This window comes from Rhamphochromis sp. 'chilingali' (assembly GCF_963969265.1).
Source record: "Rhamphochromis sp. 'chilingali' genome assembly, chromosome: 22".
In the NCBI taxonomy this organism is placed as follows: domain Eukaryota; kingdom Metazoa; phylum Chordata; class Actinopteri; order Cichliformes; family Cichlidae; genus Rhamphochromis; species Rhamphochromis sp. 'chilingali'.
The window spans coordinates 8,432,780-8,453,077 of record NC_137950.1 but is presented as its reverse complement, the minus strand read 5'-3'; the positions used below and the strand labels follow the sequence as shown (position 1 = coordinate 8,453,077).

General features: G+C 38.8%; 2 protein-coding genes across 2 annotated transcripts; one reads left to right on the top strand and one right to left on the bottom strand.

Moving 5' to 3' along the window:
- Positions 1-13,264: 13,264 nt before the first annotated feature.
- Positions 13,265-16,669, top strand: LOC308391097 (G2/M phase-specific E3 ubiquitin-protein ligase-like; the record flags this gene model as incomplete). The annotated part of the gene is made up of 8 exons (XM_080873564.1): positions 13,265-13,509; positions 13,729-13,824; positions 14,009-14,301; positions 14,592-14,815; positions 15,100-15,300; positions 15,415-15,604; positions 15,857-15,969; positions 16,622-16,669. The coding sequence occupies exons 1-8, from the start codon at positions 13,481-13,483 to the stop codon at positions 16,667-16,669; spliced, it is 1,194 nt and encodes a 397-aa protein (XP_080729690.1). The 5' UTR covers positions 13,265-13,480.
- Positions 16,670-17,978: 1,309 nt separating this feature from the next.
- Positions 17,979-19,997, bottom strand: LOC308390745 (uncharacterized protein). Its single transcript, XM_080873020.1, has 3 exons — positions 19,728-19,997; positions 19,477-19,539; positions 17,979-19,125 (listed from the first exon to the last, which is right to left on the bottom strand). Exons 1-3 carry the CDS (start codon positions 19,827-19,829, stop codon positions 18,013-18,015), a joined length of 1,278 nt encoding a protein of 425 aa, XP_080729146.1. The 5' UTR covers positions 19,830-19,997; the 3' UTR covers positions 17,979-18,012.
- Between the last annotated feature and the right edge of the window lie 301 nt (positions 19,998-20,298).

The following is a 20,298-nucleotide window of genomic DNA, read 5'->3' as shown; positions in this document are numbered from 1 at the left end:
ATCTCTAGGAAAGGGACAATTGCACCTGAGGCTAAGTCATTATAAGTGATGGGTTATCGGTTTGGGATCTGGCAAACCACATCTTAGTAATGAACCAGGCCCAGGGGAAGGGCAGCTGAGTAGTCTGAACACCTGCCTTTAGTCAATACAGAAGATTAGTTTCAAATCTCATTGTTAACATATCTGAGAATTACTAGTTTTGTTCCGAGCAGGGAAAAATGAGAAAATGTAATTTAAAACTCACACATGCTCTGAAGGTGCTGCCAAATGACAAAACACCAAACTCCCTAAAATAAAGATTAGAAAAAAAATCATCCTTTCATTATCTTTTATTTTTTCTTGTGTGCTCCAAGACAAACATGTTCTTGTACTTCTGTCTTCTACTGCATCACTCTGCAGCTGGTTTTATGCCCTTTTAAACACAGCTTCATGTAACCTTTTATATTCATTGATATGTTAATAATTTATTTGGCTTTGATAAGATGGTGATGGACGCATGTGTCTTGAAGCAATTATTTGACAGGTTCTTTTTTTTGGTCTTCAGTTTTATACTTTGCACATTTATACTATATGTTTGATTGATGGGAGCAATATTGGTTATTTTGACTCTATATTCTATATGTTCTCTGTGACCGATCTTTCCAACCTAGAGGGTGTTATCCTCTAAAGACCCTAAAACAGGGCAAGAATGGAGAGGTAGGTCTCCAGGACAAAGTATGGCTTTAATCATTTTGAGGTTGCAGGACAAGATCGTAAAAGACGGAAAGAGAAAACGTGTTAGATTTATTAAAGCAGAACTTTTCTGTATTGCTGCTGAGCTTTAATTTGCAATCCACCAGTCACTTTTTGTATTTGCCAGCTGCTTAATGCTCGTTTTATTAGATTCATGTGGTTTGCCAAAAAAGTTATACAGGCCCTAAATCAATAGTCTTTGTTTAGAAGTTGTCACCATAACTCTGCTGTTCTATATTGTTATATTTGGTTCACCAGTAAAAAAAAAAAAGCTTGGGTGTGTGAGCAAAGAACCTTTAAAAATTTCAGATGTCTATCAGGTGCTATGGGACAACTTAACTTGAGATTTTAATCACAGTCTGATGTTATTTCAGTGTGTTCACCAATTATACTAACTGGCATTTCAAGTGATTAAAAAGAGCCAATTAAACTGTCAAATCAGCTCCTCTGAAGGTTTCACTTCAGCTGCTTTAATCACTCTGCAACTGACTGTGGCTAATGTTAACATACATTTATACAACTAATGTCCTCGTTTTATTTAGCAGCTGGAAAGCCAACAACAAGATTAAAGCATTCTTATTTCTGCAGTCAAACCTGGCTGTGGTACAGTAGCAAAAACAGATGTCAGCAAGAAATATTGATCATAATCAATCAATATTGCAATAAAGAAAGCAATTATGTGTGTTCTTCTTTTACTACAACAACGTTTTGACTTTTAATGGCTTCCTAAACGTGCTTTTCTCACCAGTTTACAGTGGTTCCCCAGAATACAGGTCTGTCCTGTATCCATTTATCACCTCCCTGTTGTATTTAAGGACCAGCCCCTCCACCCATTTCCTGGCTCATCATTTATTCCTCAGTGTGGTAATATTGTTCGAGAGAAGTAATCTTTCCAAGTTGCTAACTTAGTACATTGTTATGCTCCAGATTTCCACCTCACGTGCCAGCCTTTTCACCCAACTCCTCAGCTCCTCGTTGCTCAGACTGTCTGATTTCCAGGGTCTATAAACTTTTTGAAGTTAGAGACTAAATTTTAAATAAGTGAACCTAAAATGCTGCACTAGATTGGTTGGAAAGCACTCAAACTCTATATAAGGGGAGTAGAAGTTGGCTATATCGGCTGAGGTCTTAGGACATTACTGAGGAGCTTTTCTGACACAGTAATGGTTTCTGCTATCTTTCATATTGTTGTCTGCTGGGAAGCTGGCAGCATGGAGAGGGACAGGACATTTCTTAATAGTCTGGTGAAGAGAGCCAGCTTTGCCCTGGCCAATTCTCAAAATTCCACAGAGGAGGTGAGTGAGAGGAGGATGTTAGCCAAGCTAATGTCCTCTCAGCCCCTCCATGAGGCTGCGAAGGCTCTGAGCAGCTCCTTCAGCAGTAGACTGCTACAGCCACAGTGCAGGGCGGAGCGCTATCAGAGGTCCTTCATCCCAGCAGCAGTCAGACTGTACAATATACACATTGGATAAATATCTGCTACAAATACACATGTACACATTACACTTTGATTTTTTAAAAATATAACAGTTATCAATGTACATAGTACAATTTGTAGAAATCATTTGATTGGTTTCTGCATTTTTAGCATTTTTTGTACCTTTTTCTTCTCATTTATTTTTCTAATTTTATTGTTTTTTAATATTTCTTGGACTTGCTTTTTCTTTTTCCATATAGTCACACTCTGTATATTCCTCAGAACTGGCTGTAAACACTACTTGAAAGTGAAGACAATCAAACAAATGCTGCTGGTAAGATGCCAGCGAGATGCTTGGGAAATAGGGACCTCCGACTTGGAACGGGGTGAAAGACAGAGACTTGATGCCATCTAAGTCTGTTTTTGGACACGTCTGACAGACATGAGTTTCCCTTGCTCTGAAAAGACTGCAGACTTTGCCTTAAATAAGATTAAATTCCTAATTAAACTGTGACAAATTGGGAGAGGATGAGCCAGAAACAAAGATGAAAAAGAAAATACAACTGCAGGTCTAATTTTGATATATTTCCTGTAAATTCTCACGCAGACGCTCACATAAGGATGTTCCTTTTGTCGACTCTGTTGCCGACGAGCTGAAGCACAAACACTTATCACATATGCCTAAGGTGAGATGAATCTCCAACCTCCTCCTGTAGATAAATATGCAGTGTTTATTTTAATATGTTTCTAGATGTTTGGGGCTTTTGAACAGGCACTACAGACTTGAGATAGTTTTTTGAAATGTGTGGACTGTGTGGGTGTTCAGGGGAAACAGAATGACACTGCAGTGGAAACTTTTGCGAAGTGCAAAGATAAAAGTGAAGAGTTTCAAGACCCACTTGACTGACCCCGAAGTTCTTCCTAGCACTCTTGACAGGATGAGAAGAAATAAAGAGGAAGCTGTCAAAAGCACATATAATGGAGTCCACCTCTGCATCTTCTGAAGGATCTTTTTTTTATATTCTGTGAGTGATAGAAGTGAGCGGTTGCACTCAGTGGACCCTAAGAAGGCACATGTTATTTGCATTGTTACATGAAATGGAAGCAATGAAAGGCGCCTGCACATAATGTGTAATTACACCTCCTGGGTTTTAATCCTGTTTTCTAGCAGTGTCAAAAGTACTGTATGAGTTATTTTACATGCAAATGCTCTGATTTGAAAGGGGAACAAGCTAGTGTACCAGTGCAGTTCTGGTCCTAAGCCTGGTGGATAAATGGGAGGCGTGTATCTATGCCAAATCAAACATGTGGATCCATCTGCTGTGGTGACCTCTTGGGAAATAAAGGAAGAAAAAAATGAAACAAGACTGATTTCATCATTATATGTATATATTTTTTAACCATAATCCGTTCAATAACTTTTTCATAATATAAGTTTTCAGCTTATGCAGTAAGCTAATAATTGTCATGGCATTTTTTAATTTTTTTTTTTTTTATATTTAAATGTAAAAATATTCTCTGCCCAACCGGATAAGTCACATTTGGGAGGTGGGAGCTCTATAATACATTCACAGCACTGCAAGTCAGGGCGGTTGTTAAATATGCATCACTTCATTAGCATGTTGAGACTAATCTGGACTGTTGCTCAGTGTATTGTACTAATATGACTCCATCATGGAAACTGATTTCATAAAGGAAACGAAGGGTGCCAAGAAATCTAACCTGGGTTGAGCTGCCGCGTGTCCTAATTTGCACATCAATTTGCTGCAGCTCCTGGTGCTAGCAGAGACGGAGAGCTATATTGAGCCTGAGATCATCAGACACCTGTATGGATTTGTCACCAAACGCTGTCATCGTCCTCTGGACTAAAATAGTTTAAAAAAAAAGAGTCTAAATTTACATAATCTTCTAAGCTGCCCTTAAAACGTAAACATTTAATTTTGAGAATACAATTTCTGGTTTGGCAGAAGACTCTGCCGCTTGTACTATCAACAACAGAAGTCATTTTACAACTTTTTAGCACACTGTTTTTGGTTTAGGGCCACTAGTAGCTGTGACTACAAAGATTTATCCTATAGTAGGACAGTCCAACAAAAACACAAGACCTTTTAGGGACCTTTGGCTCATGCCAATTAAAACCATGGAGGGTTTGCTTGACTGTATTGCCAGATATGAAGCATTAAGCTTTCATTGATGCTAACATTTTTCAGTTTCATTGCCGTCATAAAGCCTGTTTTTTCAGTTCCACGTGTAGATTTTTGGCCCTGCCTCAAAGAAGACATTAGCAAATAAAGGTTAGCCACTAGTCATTTAGCATTCAAAGAGTTAAACACTTCCTTCAATGGTTAGTATGAAACAAACAGATGGTAACTCTGTAGGGTTAGTTGAACAGAAAAGTCACTTCAAATTAAATACATCCTGAATGCTCCAATTATGCGTGCTTTTATGTTCTGAGTGTCATGTAGATTCTCTCCTGGGGAAATATGACTTATGTTTGGACTGAAACGACTGAATGAAGGACAAACTGTGTGCGATATTGTCACTGGAACGTGCGTGCATTTATTTGGTCTAATTATTCTATGTATTTATAAATGTTGTTATACTTGACTTTAAACTGCTGCTAAGAATCTTTTTGCAGCTACTAGACCACAGCACACAAACCAAGAATACCTCTTCAATCAATAAAATTAATTTCACTTTGTTTCAGGGCTCTATTGTGCTGCCGTTACCTTAGAAATAAAGTGGGAGCGCACGCAACGATAAAATCATTAACGTGAATTGAGGTGTTTATTTTCCAGCTCTCACCAGATTAATGAGTTTCTGAAGCAATAATTTCTCATTTTATTTGCAACAGTGTTGCATTTTACTTTTATCTTTTCATGTTCTGTATAGATTTTTATCACGATTTTATCACCATCCATCCATTCGCTTCCGCTTATCTTTTTCAGGGTCGCGGGGGGCGCTGGAGCCTATCCCAGCTGTCATAGGGGGAGCGAGAGGCGGGTACACCCTGGACAGGTCGGCAGTCTGTCGCAGGGCCAACACACAGGGACAAACAACCATTCGCACTCACATTCACTCGCACATTCACACCTAGTGGCAATTTGGATTATCCAATTAACCTATTCCCACAATCATTTTATCACCATCATCTGATATTGTCTCTGAGTGAAGTAGGTGGCACTCCTGGGGATCATTTTGAAGAAGCACAGTACATGATGTATTAAATGCTCTTTTTTTCATGTAAGTGCACAAATAGTTTAAAGCAGAAAGCCTGGATCAAGGGATAACCAGCATCTTGATACGTGTTACTTCTACCTGGGGTTTTAGATTTTGTCCAGTATGCTAACGCAAAAGAAGGCCTGACCGCGCACAGGTTTATTCATAATATAGGTCAGGTCAAGTCCCACTGAATGCTCTCTGTGACCGGAAACAAACAGACAAACAAAGAAGCATTCAAATTCATGCTTGATGCATTAGTCTTTTAAATTCAGTGCTAACATCAGTATGCTAACAGTGACATGCTAACATCCTGTGGATTAGCAGTATTTTATGCGCAACATGTTAGTTTAAGTTGTTAAAGTTTAAGGTGCGCTTGCCACATTTCAGAACAAACATTCAAGCTTGACATTTGTTATGTATATAGCATCAGCTGTTCTTAAAGAGAGTTTGACTTTTCTTGTATAAAATTGCTATTAGCAGCAGATAACATGTCTAGGAAACATGGGGGTAGAAATAGAGAATGTATTGCAGTATGATTCTGTAAAGCAGCAGCTGAAAAGCCGGCAATAAAAAAGTGCTTTGAGTTTTTGGATAGCAGAGAGTCTGCTGACAGTGTTTGTAGACGTCAGTAGCGTGTTTCTGTTCCAACTTGATCAAAGCTGATTTTGTTGACTGAACTGTTCCATTATTGATGCAAGCAGAGTTGTGAACTAGGCTGACAGTTCTTTTGCCTTTGTTCAGCTGCAGGTAATCGTGCACCACTGTGGAAGTATTTGAAATATGCAGTGTTGAGACAGCATTGGCCTGCTGAGCTTTAGTATTGGTTGTGGTGGTTGAGGAAGAGTTGATCTGTTGGAGTTTCTGATCATTATGATGGTTCTAAATGGTACAAAAATGGTAGCTTGGTAGCATCAATTCAATTCAATTCAATTTTATTTATATAGCGCCAAATCACAACAAAACTCGCCTCAAGGCGCTTCATAGATACAGAGAAAAACCCAACAATCATATGACCCCCTATGAGCAAGCACTTTGGCGACAGTGGGAAGGAAAAACTCCCTTTTAACAGAAAGAAACCTCCGGCAGAACCAGGCTCAGGGAGGGGCGAGGCCATCTGCTGTGACCGGTTGGGGTGAAAGAAGGAAGACAGGATAAAGACATGCTGTGGAAGAGAGACAGAGGTTAATAACAGATATGATTCAATGCAGAGAGGTCTGTTAATACATAGTGAGTGAGAAAGGTGACTGGAAAGGAAAAACTCAATGCATCATGGGAATCCCCCGGCAGCGTACGTCTATCCGGTTGTTCAGTCTGACGTCACTAGCCGTGTCTGGACCTAAACTCCGCTGCAGGTCCATATATCAAACGATCACTATGGCATTACTGAGAGTTGAAAAACTGTCTAAAGTCTTTCATCTTTAATAAAATGATCAGCGTTCTGCTCTACCAGGTGTAACAATTGAGTTTAACATCCAGGCATCCATGAAAACGGAATTTATGACATTTAACGGAGTTAGAAGTTAGCAGGAAGTTAGCTCGCTAGCTTCTATCTAAATACAATATAGCATGTCCTGACTGGTTTTGGAAACAAATTAAAACGTACAGCTCTGTTATCACTTCCAGCATAAATGAAGACAGAAAACTAAACAGCAGTGACGTTTGTAGGGTTACTGAAGTTGGGCTAGCTGGTATATAATGATGTGCTACGTGACCGCTAGCGACACAGCTATGTTAGCTTAATATAAACAAGCTAACCTTTTTTCCACTCGATAAAAGTTACCGTGAGTGTTCTCGGTGGTCAGGAACAAATGTAATCGCATGGCAGGATGCTGTAAAAGGACCAAACTTCAGCCAGGAGAACAACTGAGATAATCCATCCACAATACGAGGTTAGTCATTCATATACTGCTGCATAGGCTGGGCTGTAGTTACATCCTAAGGTTTTAAAAACTGAGCTTAAATAAATGATTAGCGGTAATAAAAGACGAGGGAGGTCAACAGTGATCACTGACTGTTTTAGGAGCTTTTTGAGATCAAATAGAAGAAAATACATAACATTAAACATGTTAACAACACAAAAGCCATATTAAACGCAGACTACTTTAGACCCGGAAGTAGGATTCGTCGCGTCATCACTGAACAACCGGATTGCAGCATAACTAAGGGAGGATTCAGGGTCACCTGGTCCAGCCCTAACTATATGCTTTAGCAAAAAGGAAAGTTTTAAGCCTAATCCAGTGTCCCGAATCCAAACTGGAAGCTGGTTCCACAGAAGAGGGGCCTGAAAACTGAAGGCTCTCCCTCCCATTCTACTTTTAAATACTCTAGGAACAACAAGTAGGCCTGCAGTGCGAGAGCAAAGTGCTCTAATAGGGTGATATGGTACTACAAGGTCATTAAGATATGATGGGGCCTGATTATTTAAGACCTTGTATGTGAGGAGCAGGATTTTGAATTCAATTCTGGATTTAACAGGAAGCCAAAACAGGATAAATATGCTCTCTCTTTCTAGTCCCTGTCAGTACTCTTGCTGCAGCATTTTGGATTAGCTGAAGGCTTTTCAGTGAGTTTTTTGGACATCCTGATAATAATGAATTACAGTAGTCCAGCCTGGAAGTAATAAATGCATGAACTAGTTTTTCAGTGTCACTCTGAGACAGGATATTTCTAATTTTAGAGATGTTGCGCAAATGGAAGAAAGCAGTCTTACATATTTGTTTAATATGTGCGTTGAAGGACATGTCCTGGTCAAAAACGACTCCAAGGTTCCTCACAGCATTACTGGAGGCCAAGGTAATGCCATCCAGATTAAGAATCTGGTTAGATATCATGGTAGCTTCACTGCTCTAGATGCTTTACAGAATATTAAATACAAAACTCAGTTCAGTGAGAATGCATTGTGTCCAGCTGTGTGTTGAAGATGAATCTGTACTTTTTGAGAAAATAAATGTTACCAGAATACAAAGAAACTTATTTATCCGTGTTTCTCTAAGAGCAGCTGACATGATTGTCAAACACACACTTACTGCTGGTGGTTCCAGGTGTGCTCAGTAAAGTATGTGAAACACCATCCAGGAGATGGTGAATATTTAAAAAGGAAACATGAAAACAAATTATTTAATTAACAAATTAATCAACAGCAAATTTCACATTTTTTTCTATTACATAATAATAATAATGGATTGCATTTATATAGCGCTTTTCGAGACTGCTTTACAATTCCAGTTGTAGCCACAGCTGCCCTGGGGCAGACTGACAGAAGCGAGGCTGCCATATCGCGCCATCGGCCCCTCTGCCTATCACTAGTAGGCGTTAGGTGAAGTGTCTTGCCCAAGGACACAACAACCGAGACTGTCCGAGCCGGGGGTGGAACCGGCAACCTTCTGATTACAAGACGAACTGCCAACTCTTGAGCCACGATCGCCCATAGCCGTGTAACAGAGAAAATAAGTGACTCTTCCTACATGGGTTCAAAAAGCGCGATTACTGAGTGTCATTTCAGGAAGTCACCATATGTTTGAGGAGAGAAAACGGAGGCAAAATGCAATGCCAGTTTGGTCATATGCAGCATGTTAATGGCTTGTAATGCATCGAAATTAGAAATCCATTATCTCAAATTATTTTTATTTTTGAATTGAGTAAATTATAAATACCGCTTGAAGAAGTACACAAACCACTGCTGTCTGGACTGTTCTCCAGGTGACAATCCTCAATCAGCTTTTAGCTTAGTTTTAGTTAACTATAATAAACTTGATTCAGAGCACAATGCCAATGATAACAGCATAACTGGATGGAAAAACAGGCAGTGGAATATGGGGCGCCGTTTGTAAACTGAAACATGCCGAAATTAACAGCAACATTTTTCCACATTTAGCTCTAAATCTTACAAAAACATGTTTTTTCGAGTCATTTTTTACAACATTTAGTAAAATATTTGTAACTTTTCATATTTAAAACAGGATTTTAAATGTTAAATCTAAATGCTAAATGTTAAATCTAAATGTTAAATGTTAAATCTAAATGCTAAATGTTAAATGTAAATATTATATTTAAATGTAAATGTTAAATGTTAAATGTAAATATTATATTTAAATGTAAATGTTAAATGTTAAATGTAAATATTATATATAAATCTAAATGTTAAATGTTAAATCTAAATGTTATATATAAATCTAAATGTTAAATGTTAAATCTAAATATTATATATAAATCTAAATGTTAAATCTAAATATTATATATAAATCTAAATGTTAAATGTTAAATCTAAATGTTATATATAAATCTAAATGTTAAATGTTAAATCTAAATGTTATATATAAATCTAAATGTTAAATGTTAAATCTAAATGTTACGGGAAACTAAATATTTAGCTAATATGCAAATTTATTGTACGGGTAAACGGAAATACCAAAATAAAAGCTTCAAGAAAACCTCCCGCGCTAAAGTGTGCCGGTCGCGGTCAGGTTCTGTGTTTGCGCTCCTCTTACGGTCACTTTTGACTGCCATGAGCTGCTTCGACTATTCCCTACCAGCATGTCCAGCGATTTAGCTGAAAACATTGGAAGAGCCGTTTTGTCGGCCATCCAACGATTCAGTGGTAATGCACCCTCGACCTCACAAACGCCGCAGCACTTGGTAAGTTTATTGTATAGCACTTTGGACGGGTTGATAGCAGTGTTAGCAAAACTAGCAAAGCTAAATTACTTAGCTAGTCCTCAATTATTTCATTTGGTAGGCAGCAGACAGAGATCGAACATCATACAACTCTATTTATTTATTTGGTAGGTAGGTAACAGTCGTTCTTGATGTAAATGTTTCCTTAGGAATCCAGCAATGCACCTGGACCAAGTAGACCTGCCGTCTCCACTGGGATACCATACTGCTCGGTAGGCCTTCTTACACATATCATTTAATTCATTTATCATGAAATTTCCCCTTGTGGGACTAATAAAGGTATGTTATCTTATCTTAGCTGACTGGTTTTGATATACAGTCAGGTTCATAAGTAGTTGGATACAGACACATTTTCTAATGTTGCTTCTGTACATTACCAGAATGAATTAAAAATGAAACTACTCCAATGCAGTTGAAGTGCAGACTTTAAGTTTTAATTCAGTGGGTTGGACTAAATGAATGCATAAAAATGTGAGAGGGAAAAATTAATTTGTAAACACAATCCTATCATTTCAGAGGCTCTAAAGTAATTAGACAAATTAAATAACTGAAAATAAAATGATAATTTCTATTACTTTATTCAAAACCCTTTGTTGGCAATGACAGCCTGAAGTCTTGAAGTCATGGACACCACCAGATGCTGGCATTCCTCCTTACTAAGGCTCTGCCAGGCCTTTACTGCATTGGCTTTCAGTTGCTGTTTGTTTGTGGGCCTTTCTGTCCTAAATTTAGTCTTCAACAACTGAAATGTATGCTCAATTGGGTTAAAATCCAGTGACTGACTTGGCCATTCAAGAATATTCTATTTCTTTACTTTATTAAAGTCATGGGGTGCTTGGACTGTATGTTTTGGGTCATCTTCCATCTTTATTATTAAATGCTGCCCAATCAATGTGACTACTTTTAGCTGGACTTAAGCAGACAAGTATGTCTCTGAACACATTCAGCTGCTTCAGTCCTGTGTCACATATTCAGTAAACACTACCAGTGCCACTGGCAGCCATGCACGCCCAAACCATCACACTGCCTCTGCCATGTTTTACAGATGATGTGGTATGCTTTGGATCATGAGTCGTTCCACCCTTCTCCATACTTTTTTCTTGCCATCATTCTGGTAGAGGTTGATCTTGGTTTTATCTGTCCAAAGAATGTTTTTCCAAAATTTAGCTGGCTTTTACTAGATGTTTTTTTTTTTTTTTTTTGTTTTGTTAAGTCCATTCTAGCCTTTCTATTCTTGAGGCTTATGAGTGGCTTGCACCTTGCAGTGAACCCTCTGTATTAGGGCTGTTCGATATGACGATATGAAAACATCTATCATTTCATATTATACGCTATCATTTGTTCTGTGGTGTCGCAAAATAAATTTTACGTCAATATTTTTCATCGTTTTGATGGTCACTGTAGTGGCTGTATTAATTTCTTAATTTTCTTTTTTCTGTTATGTTCTCTTTGACCGCATGTTGTCTGTTCACAGTAAAATTTTCAAAATGCAAACACTACGTCTCAAATCAATTCCAGGCCTTTTATCTGCTTAATTGGTAATGACATCATCATTTTAATATGGATACCCTAAATTAAAGCTTAGTCTGCACATCATGTCCATGATATAATTTTGATTGGAATATGTTTCAGTAAACGGGCAACAAAATAAAACTTGTTAGGGTCCAAATACACACTGACCTAATTGCAGGCCTTTGCTACTCTAATTGAGTGCTCAAAGCACTTTATACAACAGATCTCATTTACCCATTCACATGCACAGATTAATACAAGCACTTTTTCTGTCCAACATTCGCACACAGTCATAGTCGGATAAACTCATTGGGAGCTCTAGATTAGAGCACCTGGGAACTGAATCACCAACTTGACCAACAATCACCAAATGCTAATCTACAAGATACAAAAGGTTCAGTTTTCTGTGTAATGGGTAGACAATAGTAAGATGGTCTGAGTCTACAGTTTGTTTGTTTGTTTTTAATGAACAGATAACAGAAACCTTACGGATGTATTGTAATGCATAGGTGTCTATCTGTATCTGTGTTTGAATTCATTTCAGGTTCCTCTTCCATCAGTTCCTCAAGCTCATGCTACGCGCTCACATTTTGTGAGAAAAAACAAGACCTGCAAACACTATACAAAAGATGTTGTGTGCTTGCCCTTGTCTTCAGCATCAACGTTTCTCATACCGAGAGGAGATTCACGAGCAAAACTAGCACAAGATGGCCTTATTGGGAAGATCTCCTTTACATCTGACTGGTCTGAAGCACAATTTAGAGAAGAAATAGCAGCAATCTTCAGAAGAACATTTGCACTGTCAACTGGCCAGACATTCCCTTTTGAGTATTTGAGTACAATTAGAGGATGTAAACGACTAATGAAACCAAATGTTTCTAGCAGTTTTCTTTGGGGTGGCCAAGAAGTTGGCTCGATTTGTTCCACCACCTGCCTCTATATAATGGCAGGGATACAAAAACCTGCACAGGTAAACATTTTATATTGCAGTGCAGAAATATTTATTGTCTAAAAAGTGAGTCTGTTCCCTTAACATAATTTTATTAATTGTATTAATTAATATTGCAGTTTCAGCAGGTGTAAACAGTTTTTAGTGCAGCCATGTGCCTCTGTGTTACCAGTGATTTGGTGCAACTGTATTTGATTTTATGTAGAACATGCTTTCTTTTCCCTCAGGAGGAACCAGAAGAGCTGTCTGATAGTGACTTTGAAAGTCCAGTCTGCCGGAGAAGACGAGGTATGTGATGTGAATGAAAACCTAGTGAGGTTCTAAGCTCGATGACCAGTTAGATTTTGTTACTGCAGTGCGTAATAATTCCTGGGGGGTTTGTTTGATGAGAGCATCGTTAATTTGTCCGATTGGGGCGATCGTGGCTCAAGAGTTGGGAGTTTGCCTTGTAATCGGAAGGTTGCCGGTTCGAGCCCCGGCTCGGACAGTCTCGGTCGTTGTGTCCTTGGGCAAGACACTTCACCTACCGCCTACTGGTGTTGGCCAGAAGGGCCGATGGCGCGATATGGCAGCCTCGCCTCTGTCAGTCTGCCGCAGGGCAGCTGTGGCTACAACTGTAGCTTGCCTTCACCAGTGTGTGAATGGGTGGATGACTGGGTGTGTAAAGCGCTTTGGGGTCCTTAGGGGGGACTAGTAAAAGTGCTATACAAATACAGGCCATTTACCATTTTAATGTTTACAAATTATCACAGGTGATTACAGCCAAGGAGGAATATGTGCCCAACTTTCACTTAAACTAATATAAGGATATATAAAGGCTGTTAACATTATGAAGCAAGTCATGCTGACCTTCTTTCCTTTGTTCAGTGCATCATGCGTTGTCTACAACACCAGGTGAAAGTGAGGCCAAGCATCAGGAAACAGAGAGCTGCATTCAAGAGAGTGAAAATGAGGGACAGGCAGAGGGACAGCAGATGTTTCCATATAATGTGGCAGAATTTGTGTAAGCTGTTGTCTAGGGGTTAAAGAAATCCTTCATTTTAGATGTTGTTTAGGATATTGTTTTGATGCAAGTTTCCAATTTGCATGTTTGGGGTTTTTTTGCTGAATGACTGCAACTTTAGGATTTACATTTAATTTTTTTTTTTTTTTAATGATGTAGTGTGAGAAATTCTTCAAGGCTGACATGTTTTATGATTTCTAATATCTCTTATCTACTTAGCCCTATTTTTCTGGAGGAAGATGAAGCTCTTGAAGAGGCAATTCAGCGTAGCCTCCTAGAAGAGTCTGATAGACAGAGTGAAGTTCATATTTCAAGGTAAGATTTGAAAGTAACCTTTGATAATTGAATATTTTATTTGCATCTTTACTTGCATCATTTTTTTGCAGTTACACAATTACAAAGGTAATTGCTCATTGTAACTCTGTGCACTTGAGTCAAATGTACAGCAAATTTCCATTTTTCCCCAAGATCTGTTTGTCATTGTCCCTTTTTTATATAGGTCTTTTAAGAAGCTCAGCAAAGAAGAAATTGAAGGTCTTCTTAGAGCTCATAGTGAGAAAGTCATTACACCAGGAACAAGACAACTCCATATCAGTCGAGCCAATGTGTGGTCGACTGCTTTGCGTCAGTTCAAGAGACCCAAGTTTGCAGAAAGCTGTGAGATGCTTTATGTCACATTTGCAAGCGATGAACATGATACAGAGGAAGATGCTGCTGACCTTGGGGGGCCAAGGCGGGAGTTTTTCCGTTTACTGGTGAAGGCCATCTTTCAGGACAGTGGTGCTTTTGAAGGTAATAGGATTTCACAGTCAAACTAACTAACTTACTTACTTATTCAAGGCCTAAAGGCTTGTTGACGACACTCGTTTTTATAATGTTACAAACGCAACAACCACCTGATCTGAACATTGTTTGACAGAACATTAACAAGTTAATAAATGACTACAGATAATAAATCTGTTATGTTCTGTGTGTCTGAAACAGTAAAAAAAAAAAAAAAAGTAATACATTTTTGTCTGTCAATCTCAAGATATCAGTTTGGGGTCTGTACAGAATATACTTTTTTGTGTGTTATTTTTCAGCTACACCAAATGGATGCACACTGAAATTGAACATCCTACACTTGCAAAATGGAGTATATCGAACCATTGGCAGGATGTTGTCCACGATAATAGTGCAAGGTGGAGAAGCACCTGCCTTTCTCTCTCCACATGTAGTAGACTACATTGTGTCAGGAGACATTCTTCAAGTACACCTAACACTGGATGATATAGGTGACCCTGAGTTAAGAGAGAATCTGAAAAAGGTGAATTGCAATATTATAACAAGAATATTGTAATATTTCCTATATTCACAAGTCTTCTGGTCTTCTTTTATAATATATAATAAATACACTTTTGGTTATTAGAGGCAATTCCATGTATTATATTTTCAATTTGTTTCCTTTTTGTTAAAAAAAAAAATATTGGTGAAATACAGCCAAATAAACCAAAACAAAAACGTTTCGAGTCCAATTAAAATGAACCATCTGCAGTATTTGTGTACACTGGTAAAAAACAAACATTTAAAGTGTTTTTCTTAAATATTTAGGTTGTAAATGCAACAACTCAACATGATTTGAAGGAAGCAGTCAGCTGCTGCGACTCATGGCGATATCAAGTTGAAGGTCTTCCACTCACAGTCACCATGGCCAATAAAGATCTGTTTGTGAAAAATGCAGCTCTATACCTTGCAGTTCTGCAACGGCAAAGCTGTTTCGATCAACTAACTGATGGCTTGTCCTACTATGGAGTGAGAGTTATATTTTTTCTGTATCAATTGGTCATTATTTTATAATCATTTAGAGTGAGCTACTTTTTATATTTAAAACTGGAATTTAACCATTATTTAAACTTTTCTGTCTAGATTTTATCACTCCTGAGAGAGAACCCCAGTTTGCGTGTTCTGCTTGACCTATCGGGGGAGGACAAAGATCTGACAGCCAGTTTAATTGCTGGGGTTCTCAGGCCAAGCTATTCTGTCCTTGGGAGCAACAGAAGAGTTAGAGAGGAGCTGATGGTGGTCAAATTTCGGGAATTTCTCCAGTGTGTCGAAAGTAAGCAGAAATTCACATAATGTAGTCTGGCCATGAAACAATTCGGGACACTAAAGTAAAACTTTGTCTTTTTATGTCACATGCGCGCACACAAAACAGGAATAAAGATGTATGATAGCTTACAACTGACAAGCAAGGCAAAGACAGAACCTCTGTATTTTTTATAAAAACATTAGCCATCATTTAGTTGTTAGCTCAAGCTTTAACTATTTTAGTGTCCCCAGGTTAACGGTGGTTTTTCTTTGTTTTTAGATGAAGAGCTGAGAAACTCACTTGGAGAAAGGACTCTTACCAAGGATGAAGAGGCATTTGTGAAGGCTTTGAGGCCTGGTCACATCTTGGCTTTTGCCACCGGGAGCAGCAAGGTTCCAGCCATAGGTTTTCAACCAGCTCCTAAAATAACATTCATTCACGATGAAAGCAAACATCTCCCGATTGCACACACATGTGCAAATGAGCTTCAGCTTTTTGTGAATGAAACAACAATGGCTGATGATGATGCTTTTCATTACTGCTTCTTAGTAGCACTCATGAATGGAGCTTTATTCAGCACCATCTAAACATGTTCCAAAAAAAGTGAAATTAAAATGGTGGGTTTGTTAACTCTAATCCTGTTCATTAATTGTAGTTTCAAGTAACTTTGCTTCATACAAGATAGTTGAAATAAATTCTGACTGCATTTAATGTTGAAATGTAATAATTTTCAAAGCTTCAATAGATTTATAAAAATGCTAACTCTGTATTTTCAACGACAAATCAATAAAGTCACTGGTGTAATACAATAATTTTATTAAGCTTTTCTTTTTTAAACAAGGACACTTCAAAACAGTTTATGCACAGAGTATACTAAACATGCTTTGTAGAACAAGCCAGGATTACTTAGACATCTAACAGCAACATTTATTAAGACTATTGCAACTTTACAATGATTAAAACAATACTGTAGATAATCTTGTGAATTGATTTAAAGACTGACTGTTCCGTGTTGATAATTTTCACTGTTATACTGTATTACAGTGTGAATTTGATCTTTACTTCAATCTGAATAACTGGTTTTACCCATAAACTAAAAGTGGTTGTAGCCTTCTGAATAGCCTATGAGTCACTGTCAGTCATTAACTCTGAGTCCTTATGTGGCAGGAGGCATCACTGCTAGAGGGGAGGGGCTTCTGCAGTAGTACAAAAACTGCATTTGCTGTACAGCATTTAAGAATATTAAGTGTCATCACTCTTTATTTTTTTTATTTTATTTTTTTTTTAAATGACATCAGAAACAGCAGTATGCGACATTACGTGATGGCAGCGCTTCAGTTCATCCTTTGTCATTTTTTTTTTTTAATAAATAGGACAGGGGGAATGAATGAGAGAGAGAGGGGGAGAGAAAGAAAGAAAACCAAAGGGGAGAAGAGACGGTGAGAAGGGGGGGGAAGAGAGAGAGAAAAAAAAAAAAAACTCCTGGGTCACCTGTATGGAGAAAAAAAACAAAAAAAAAACAAACAAACAAAAACAAACAGAGGAGACAGCAAACAACAAAGAGCAACATAATAATAGAGAAAACAAAGCACCATCACAATAAACTAGCTAGTCATAGATATCAGTATTTACTAAGTAATAAACGATATTGTGCAGCACGCAAGATAGACAGCGCACAGTGTGCTTTGAGGCAGCAGCCAAGAAAGCTTTAGTCCGCGTCTGTGAATACCCATGTGTGCATACCTGTGTGGATCAGCATGCTTGCATTCCAAAGGTTTCTCCATGTAATGATCTGCTAGGGAGTGTGGGGGGGCCACAGCCCCGTCCTCCAGGGTGTGAAGCGGGTATGGAGGAGATCAAAACTCCAGACATCCAGAGGCCCCCAGAACACAAGAGACCATGGAAGACCAACAGAGGGGCAGCCGCGCCACTGTCCCAGTAAGAGCTGAGGAGAGTCCCAGATGAGGGCTCGCCCAGCAGCCGCGGAGCAGAAGTCAGGGGGAGTTGCAGTGACGCGCCCATGAGCTCCGCCGGCCCCCAGCTGCGCCTGAGTGACCGAGCCCTAGGCCGAGAGGCCGGGGGCACCCCACCTCCAAAGGGGCCCGAGCGAGCCCCAGGCCCCAGGCCCCGACAAGCGGCCGCCAAGGAGTGAGCCGGTGTGCACCCGGACGCCCACCCCCAGACACAAAGAACCACCAACACACCGACACCTGAGGGAGTCCGCCACCGGCAGGGGAAGTGGTGGTGGGTGGAGATAGGCCTCCAAACCTTGGAGGGCCTGAGGTGTCCCCAGAGAGGTGGCGTCTGATACCCAACCTGACATATAGACACAGACATACAGGCACACACAGACACAAACATCCATTCCCACCCTCATGCTCTCATGACTGGGTGTCATCACTCTTTAGAACATCACTGGTATCCTGTGGTTGAGGTCACACATTTACAAGTTTGTTAAAAATATACTGCTGTGTTCGTTGAAACAATGTTTTACCATTATTGTTGTCTTCTTCAAAAGGGTGAATGCTTGTATATAGCTCTTGTAAATCGCTGTCATTTAATGGGACAAACCTACTTTCAGAGTTTGACAAGGAGGGTATGGAGACCTCTGCTGTAGAAAGTTCTGGGTTGTGACGATGAGACACATGAGTTCCGCAGGCAAAAAGCTGGATGGGAGTTCTATTACCTTCAGTGGAAACAGAGTGATTGTTATATCCAGCTTTGAATTCCTTCAAAGTGCGGTTGATTCGTGGTAGAAACACATAATGAAGGCAAAATAGGTCTGTTGCATTTTCTAAGTCTAGGATACCAAGTGATTCCAATTCATAAAATATAGGTGCATAAATGCGGCTACAGTTGTTGTTTAAGTCTCGGTTGAAACGCTCAATCCTCTGGTTGTGCACAGAACTTCCCATTAAGACAGAGCTTTCACCCCTGCTTGCTCGCATGTCCTCCCAAATCTGAGCATTCTCTCCTCCGTGATCAGTCCTGATATGCAGGGGTCTGCCAAATTGTCCAACAGCTGCAGTAAAGAGAGCTTTCACAGTCTCAGCTCGATTATTGCTGGAGCACTGAAGAAACATCAACATCCTGCTGTATCCATCTATTGCACCATGAACAACAAACTTCCAACGAATCAGTTTGTGATTTCCATCTATGTGCCATATGAAATTTGGATGAGGCACAGAATATACTCGCCGAGCAACTGCAGTTCTTCTCCTGGATAGAACACCAGCCGAGTCCACCCTCCGCAGTGACTTTCTTACGCGCCATCTTTGAACCACTATGTTTTTGGAACGCAGATGACCCATCAGCATCACTTCTCCAACATTTGGATGTTCAGTTTTTATTTGGGACACTATCTGATCTAACTCATGGTCACTGATTACATTGAATTTTGACTCTGAGATATTATAGTCTTGCAGTAACTTATACAGAGTGGGCCTGGAGATGGAAAGGATAGATGCAGCTTCAGTAAAAGATGTTTTCAGGGAAAGAACATTTTCCAATTCCTCTTTGGAAATCTGAAGCCTTCCTTGGTAACCATCCTAGAACACGGCACAGAAAATCTCAATGAGCACAATTCTATAACAAAAGATGGGTAATTTGAGGCAATTGTACTGTGACAGATTAGCTAGAGTAATATTTTATCAATAGTTTTAAAATATGAACGTGAGCAATCAAAAGACACTTCACAGCAAAAACAGTAATAAAATATGACGTAAAACTTGTGAATGTTGTTGGTGGTGATGTGACACTGCTAGTGATGGACCCCTAAGAAGATGAAATGTATGTAGAATCAGAATCATTACTTTGACAGGATTTAATTTAAGGTGACATATTACACCAAAGAAAAAACAAAAATTAGTCAGCTAAATGATATGTGTAAGAAGGCCTACCGAGCAGTATGGTATCCCAGTGGAGACGGCAGGTCTACTTGGTCCAGGTGCATTGCTGGATTCCTAAGGAAACATTTACATCAAGAACGACTGTTACCTACCTACCAAATAAATAAATAGAGTTGTATGATGTTCGATCTCTGTCTGCTGCCTACCAAATGAAATAATTGAGGACTAGCTAAGTAATTTAGCTTTGCTAGTTTTGCTAACACTGCTATCAACCTGTCCAAAATGCTATACAATAAACTTACCAAGTGCTGCGGCGTTTGTGAGGTCGAGGGTGCATTACCGCTGAATCGTTGGATGGCCGACAAAACGGCTCTTCCAATGTTTTCAGCTAAATCGCTGGACATGCTGGTAGGGAATAGTCGAAGCAGCTCATGGCAGTCAAAAGTGACCGTAAGAGGAGCGCAAACACAGAACCTGACCGCGACCGGCACACTTTAGCGCGGGAGGTTTTCTTGAAGCTTTTATTTTGGTATTTCCGTTGACCCGTACAATAAATTTGCATATTAGCTAAATATTTAGTTTCCCGTAACATTTAGATTTAACATTTAACATTTAGATTTATATATAACATTTAGATTTAACATTTAACATTTAGATTTATATATAACATTTAGATTTAACATTTAACATTTAGATTTATATATAATATTTAGATTTAACATTTAACATTTAGATTTATATATAACATTTAGATTTAACATTTAACATTTAGATTTATATATAACATTTAGATTTAACATTTAACATTTAGATTTATATATAATATTTACATTTAACATTTAACATTTACATTTAAATATAATATTTACATTT

Excerpts from the sequence above, each read along its gene's own strand:
- LOC308390745 (XM_080873020.1), bottom strand. The coding sequence starts at position 19,829 with ATGTCCAGCGATTTAGCTGAAAACATTGGAAGAGCCGTTTTGTCGGCC. Across the intron at positions 19,540-19,727 it reads CACAAACGCCGCAGCACTTG|GAATCCAGCAATGCACCTGG; the intron begins GTAAGTTTATTG and ends ATGTTTCCTTAG. Across the intron at positions 19,126-19,476 it reads CTGGGATACCATACTGCTCG|GATGGTTACCAAGGAAGGCT; the intron begins GTAGGCCTTCTT and ends GCCGTGTTCTAG.